The 6,402-nt window shown below is 44.8% G+C and overlaps 1 protein-coding gene across 1 annotated transcript; it reads left to right on the top strand.

Annotated features, from left to right (window-relative positions):
- Positions 1 to 332: 332 nt before the first annotated feature.
- On the top strand, positions 333 to 4,477 carry LOC107306878 (CDK2-associated and cullin domain-containing protein 1-like). The gene is made up of 2 exons (XM_015850279.2): positions 333 to 897; positions 4,327 to 4,477. The coding sequence occupies exons 1-2, from the start codon at positions 609 to 611 to the stop codon at positions 4,455 to 4,457; spliced, it is 420 nt and encodes a 139-aa protein (XP_015705765.1). The 5' UTR covers positions 333 to 608; the 3' UTR covers positions 4,458 to 4,477.
- Positions 4,478 to 6,402: the final 1,925 nt, after the last annotated feature.

Genomic DNA, 6,402 nt, shown 5'->3' with positions numbered 1-6,402 from the left:
AAAGGTGTATGTTTGGTGGCCCTGCCAGGCAGGGGGGTTGGAACTACATGATCCTTGAGGTCCCTTCCAACCCGGGTCATTCTGTGATTCTGTGAATTTGAAACAAACAAGCAAAAAAATGATGGTTTTCTCTTGTCACTTTCAATGTCTTTCTTCTTCACCACCTTGGTGTGGGAATCAGATGTTGTTTCTGCATATTTCCAACATTTGTAACAACATTTGGACACTCTCTAGTAGTTTTATGTCCTTTTTGTACTGTGGCACCCAAACTGCACCCAGTACTTGAAGTGAGGCCATAGTAGTGCAATGCAGAACCCCTTTCCTCGACCACCAGTATCCCGTTCCGTGTTGCTGCTGTGTAACAGCACTTAAAGGAAAGGAGACATTACTCCTTCTCCTGCTCGATAAATGCTTCGGACTACGCTTCCCACGGTAACTCGCGGTGAGGCCGCTCCGCCTCCTTCTTCCTTCTTCCTTCCTCCTGTCGCAAAGTGTCGCTCCGTGCGGTGCCGTGCGGTGCCGGTGGCTGCGGGCCGTGCCCGGAGCTGAGCCCCGGCGGCCGCCATGGGTGGTGGGCGTTGAGTCCGTCCCGCTCGGCCGGCGGCGGCATGGAGGAGGAGAGCATGGAGGAGGAGGGTGGCGGCGGCGGCTGCTGCGAGGCCATGATGGACGATCAGAACCACAACAACTGGGGCGCCGGTGGGTACGGGCGGCACCTGCTGGGCCCCGCCACCGTCACCCCTCTCGGTGACCGCCCCCCGGCCGGACCGCTGCTGAACGTGGAGCCCGAGGCCAACGGCGTGCTGAGGAACTGCGACCCGGCCGGCGCTGCGGGCAAGGGGGGACCGGGAGGCATCGCTGCCGCCATCAACATCAACGCCTCCACCTCCAAGTTCCGTGAGTGAGCCCGGGGCTGCCCGCTTCATCCCATTGCTTATGGCCGAGCTTCGGGGCTGGGCTGGGCTGGGTGGGGAGTGGAGCCTTCGTGAGAGTGGTTAGGCCCTGGAACAGGCTGACCAGGGAGGTTGTGGATGCCCCGTCCTTGGAGGTGTTCAAGACCAGGTTGGACAGGGCTCTGGGCAACCTGATCTAGTAAAGGTGTATGTTTGGTGGCCCTGCCAAGCAGGGGGTTGAAACTACATGATCCTTGAGGTCCCTTCCAACCCGGGTCATTCTGTGATTCTGTGAAATGTAGACCTTTTCCTGCCGTCTTGCTGAGCTAAGGCTAAAGGAAGGGAAGGCCTTTCTGCTGTTCTTTTTGATTCTACTTTCATTTCTAGCAGTCACATCCCTGGGCAAAGTTCGTCCTTTTCCCTAATGGCTCTCAGAAAAGTTGGATTTGGTGAATGAATTCCTCGAACTGTAGCCGTGTAATTGCCATGATGAAATTATGATGAGAAGTGCGCTTCTTTTTCTTCTTCCCCATGCCAGCTCACCTGCACAGCTCCTCAGAAGCCAGAAGTTCAGGCTCCCTGCAGCCTCAGCTCCGTGGCTTTCGGCTCATTGCCAGGGCCGGCTGCTTTGAAGCTGGGGCTCCCAGACTCCCTAAGCTTGCTGGCTCAGTGCCTGCCTAGCTGTCAGGGCCCCAGGTACCTTGGGTGGCTTGTAAATCCTTGGGAAGGTTGCAGGGAAATGGTGCTTGGCCTTGCTAAAAGGAGCCCTTTAATTCCCAATTCAGAAGTTGAGAGCTGGAGGTTTTCCTTCTGTTTCAGAGTGGAAACGCTTGCAAACTTTGGATCTTACACAAATGGGAAGGTAATTTCCTGGCTAGACCATAGCACGTATGTGAGGAAAGGTGTGATTTTGGTTAGCATGTGCTTTTTGAGTTCTTGATTTTGCTCTTCCAGCATTAATATCCCAAGGCAGTAGTCGTCCTACTGAAGAAAATGAAGAGTCCTTTAAAATACAAAAATCTGTGAGGTGTTACACCCAGTACAACTTTTCTACACCTACTGTTGGTGATGTTTGTGTATGAACATCACAAATCCATTGAAATAGAGAGGATAGAGAAAGTACAAGAGCTGAACAAGGGTCCTACATGTTCTGATCCTCATGCTGACAGAGGGCTCCTCGATCTCTACTTAATTATCACATATGGATAAAGGGAGAGAGGTCTCCTCAGAGGTAAGCGGGCAGTGAACAGGGAGGCAGCTGTGCTTGTTCCCTTCCTGTTCGCTGTGTATTCGCAACGGCAGGGCACATGTGCAAAGCTGCACCTGTCTCTTCCTCTGGATTTTTTCCTCTAAAGCAAACAAACAAACAAAAATCCATTACCTGTGTTTTAATATGTAATTACTTGCAGCTTATTGCTTTTGTTCGTGTTTTTAGTTGCGGACTAATGCGGTCTAATTCATCGTGTAGATTAATGGAGGAAGAAGTTTTAGAAGGGTTTAGAAGCTTCCGTCTAGAGGGTGCAAGTAAATTCTTCTTTCTTGAGATTAGGATAAGGCTGAGAACTAAGATGTGGTAAAGCGTAGCTCCTTTAATGGCTTTTATTCAAGTTAGAGCAAAGAAAATCTCCTATGTTGTGGCAATCTTGTAAGTAAAGCTATTTCCAGTTGGTCAGATTCAGTCCTAGCTAATGATTTGTAAAGCAATACTGCCATGAAAAATGTTTCCTAAATGTCATAAAGGAGGAAGTAAGAACTTTTATTGCTTTAAGAGAAACCTCTTCCGCACTGGTAACTGGGGACATACCCTAATTGTGGGGTGGATGTGCAGTTTTCCTTTTTCATCCTTTCCAAACTAGTGTGAATATGAATATACGTAATCCCAGTCCCATTTTGGATGGGCACATAGGGCTGCGAGTGTCAGCATAACCAATAAGCTTCTGCCTGCCCTGCTGTATAATGTACAGTGCTTTGCACATAGCTGCATAGACAAGTAGTGTGATGAGAGAGGAAAAAAGAGTTTAACGTTATATTTACTAAAAAGTCATAGTGCAGATAGAGAAACCTGTCATTAAAAACAAACTGAAAGCTGGTGTGATACAGATCCATATAGAGCCATCCCCTGTCTGAACTGTTGTGCTGTAGTACAGCAAGTCTCATGTGCTCACACAGCCTGACAAGAGAGAAGGGAGAAAAATAAAGTCACGGGTCTACAGTGATGGCTGCAGGTCCGCCCAGCACTCTTTAGGTGTCTGTCTGATGTCATTATGCTTACACAAAGCATTCTGATAGATGGTTTAGAGAAGGCTGTATTTCAGTTCTGGCTATGGTACTGAAATATCTAGGTTATGCTGTGAAGCTCATGCATATTCTTTTACACTTGTGTGATTTCAATGCCGCATTTGACTTGCACAGTTTTTCTTTTGAACTTCTCAGTGCATGGAAAAGCAGCAGTTGCTTTTCTAGCTTTGCTTGTGAAATATAATTTGCTAAAAAGCATCAGCGTCCATTGAATCAGATGTGGGCGGAACAGGGAGAGAAAGCCCCAAGTGTGTGTTGCTACAGAATCCACTACTTCCCACAAACTTGACCAACTTCCAGAAAATGAAGCTCATCTTTTAGAATCGCCCTTACTCTGCAGGTTGGAAATGGAGGCTGTTGGATGCATATTCTTTTTGATCTTGGATGCCTGTTATAGGGATAAACTATGAAGAAAAGCATCCCAAAAAGACTGCAGTAGCAGCATACTGCCCTCAAAAAGGCTGTTGCTGACTTGGGACAGTGACGGAAACCTGGAAGTAATCTGGTTTCTGGATTACAGATACAAAAAATAGCGATTGTTTGATGGCCTTAGCAAGGGAAACGTAAGTGTTGCCTTGTCTTCAGAACTGAAGTGTGGGAATCAAAGTGTTTCTAGGAAGTTAGGTGGAACCCATGAATAATGTTTCCTATGCAAATCTACCAGTGCTTTTTTAGAAAGCATTTTGTGCTTTACTTGAGTAGTGCTTCTAATCGGTGGACCTCACTGCTTCTTTCTCCTTCTGTGTGTGTATGTACAGAATATATATATATAGGAAATATATGGATTAGGACTGAATGTTGGGAAAGGACCCTAACTACAACTGGAGACAAAGGGAACTGCATGAAGGTTGAGGCCAGGTGAACTGTTGGCCTCCTCTGGGGTGCGTAATGTGGACACAGCTGCTGGGAAGGACATTGGAAGAGGCAATCTGTATTTTTTCTTTTGATTTAAATAAAAAGATGCAGATTGAAGCATGGGCTTTATTTGTAGATGCAATTACCTTAGAAGAACTGAATTGTTCCTTTATTTCCTTTCTGCCAGCTTATAGGCGTGATTTGAAATTGCATGTCACTCATTTGCTCCTGGTCTTTTAGTTAAGAGTCACTAAATGTAGTTTTTTCCTTTTCCTTGTAGTAATGAATGTTATAACGATTGAAGACTATAAGAGCACATACTGGCCAAAGTTGGACAGTGCCATAGATCAGCTTTTAACTCAGAGTCCTGGTGACTACATCCCTATTTCCTATGAACAAATTTACAGGTAAGGAAATCTTTCAAGTGCTTTGTGACTTCCTTTTTGTATGTTAATGCTTGTTCTGTCTTGCAGCCTATGCATGTGTCATATTTTGTATTTATGTGGAAGGAAGGGAAGATTAAATAAAGTAGAACACTGTCTAAATCATATGAATGGGTAAATATCAGATATATATCTTGATATCCCGTATTTTCAGAATTAATACTGAATGGGGAAAAAATACATGAAATGTTGATGCAAATATAATCACCATCACAGTTGCTTAGTGTAATACATTATGAAATGTATTGAAGTCTCAACATCCCTTTTCTCAAAGGGGAAGAAGAGAAGGGCATGGTAGGTTTCTGACTTAGTATTTCAAAAGGATTATTTTTCATAGCTAGTAGAGTCAACCTGGTGCAATGGAAGTGCAGATGTAAACTGAAGCAGTGGTGCTGAGCTCCTTTTATATAAGTTGTCACTTGTATGCTTTACACGAGATAGATTGGGTCTGATTCCTTTCTGACCAGCTGTACTGCTGCTGCATGCGTGGTAGAGGCTGACATGGTTCAGTCCCTTACGTCTGCTTTCCTGTCTGGTGAATACCTGACTTGTGTCTGGCCTGGAGATTTGCCTTGCCTTGCTTTGTTTAGAAAGGAATCTTGTCACTCAGCAGCCTTGCACTGCAGACCCAGCTAATGCATGGTTGGTTACAGCAGGAAGGTTTGCTTCAAAGCTGTGCTACTGCTCCAGACAAAAATACTAAAAGCTTTTAACCTGTGAGTTTCTCAGGAGATTGACTAAAATGGGTGGTTTTGTTCTGTAGGTGAGAAGTATCCAGCTGTAGGTGAATAGGGCAGAAGGTGGGGGCTGCTGCTGCTGGTCCTTTCCTGCAGCATAACTGAGCATAGTGTTGCAGGCTAAGGAATAACACGGGCATTTCAGTCAATTCTTGCTCTTTTCAGGAAGTTTCAGTCTCCTGTCCACCTGTTCTTAGCTGTTGATCCCTCTAGTTTGAAACTCTGGGTTAAGGAGCCAGATACCAGATAGGCAGACCTTCAGTCTTGCCTCTTAACTCCAGTTAAGAACTTCAGTAAAATTCCTATTTCCTCTTCAAGCTTTTGGAGCTGCTTTTGTCGGGGTTAAGACATCAGCACAAGTATAAATAACAGTGGTAGTCAGTTTGACTTGGGATGGGTTTTGCAACTTTAGTGTGCGTAATGAAACTCACCTCTCCAGCTTGAAATGACGTAGGTGCAAACAGCCACCAGGAATAGTGAAGTCATCATCTGCTGGCAGTCCTCCCTAATTGACATGTTCTATACCTAGTTAAGATTCTTTTTAAAATTATATGTTAAAGGGATGATGGGTTTTAAGTTAATCCTATTGAGTCCTTAGACATCAGAGTGAAACTTAATGCAGTATTTTAGTGATACACAGATGTCTGAAGCGTGTATTTTTACTATTATTGAAACAAGGCTGCAACTTAGCGTTGCTAAGAAAGCTGGCATGCCACTTCTGGAGTTTTCTTTTAAAGCTGTCTGTGAATGTAATTACACTGACACAGCCTTTTCCAGCCTGGTGATTTATTTGTTGTGATGTCCCTTTGCCTGTATTACAATCTAGACAAGATAGATTGAGGATGGAAGAAAGCTCCTTTTTGTTGACTTTAGTGATGATGCTTCCTTGGAGTGTCATAAGTAATAGACTTAGGGTGCAGATCCTCTCTGCTTCCCTGTGCTAGTTCTTTGTGCTTGTGCTTTGAAAATTAGGGTGTTTATGAGTCTCAAGCAGTGAGATGTCTTTTTTTGTTGTTGTTGCAGTGAAATTGAGCTGAAAATAGGCTGTCTGCTTTGATCATCTGTGTGCTGAATAAAGGAATTGAGGTTTCTGTTTTGCAGACTTGAAATGTCTTATTAGGTACTCAAGCTAGAGTATTTGCTGTGGTCAGTAACTGCAGGTGACTAATCCACAGC

This window comes from Coturnix japonica, assembly GCF_001577835.2.
Source record: "Coturnix japonica isolate 7356 chromosome 6 unlocalized genomic scaffold, Coturnix japonica 2.1 chr6random1209, whole genome shotgun sequence".
Taxonomy (NCBI): domain Eukaryota; kingdom Metazoa; phylum Chordata; class Aves; order Galliformes; family Phasianidae; genus Coturnix; species Coturnix japonica.
Note: the sequence above shows the minus strand (reverse complement) of the source record. Positions and strands in the feature narration are given on the sequence as shown.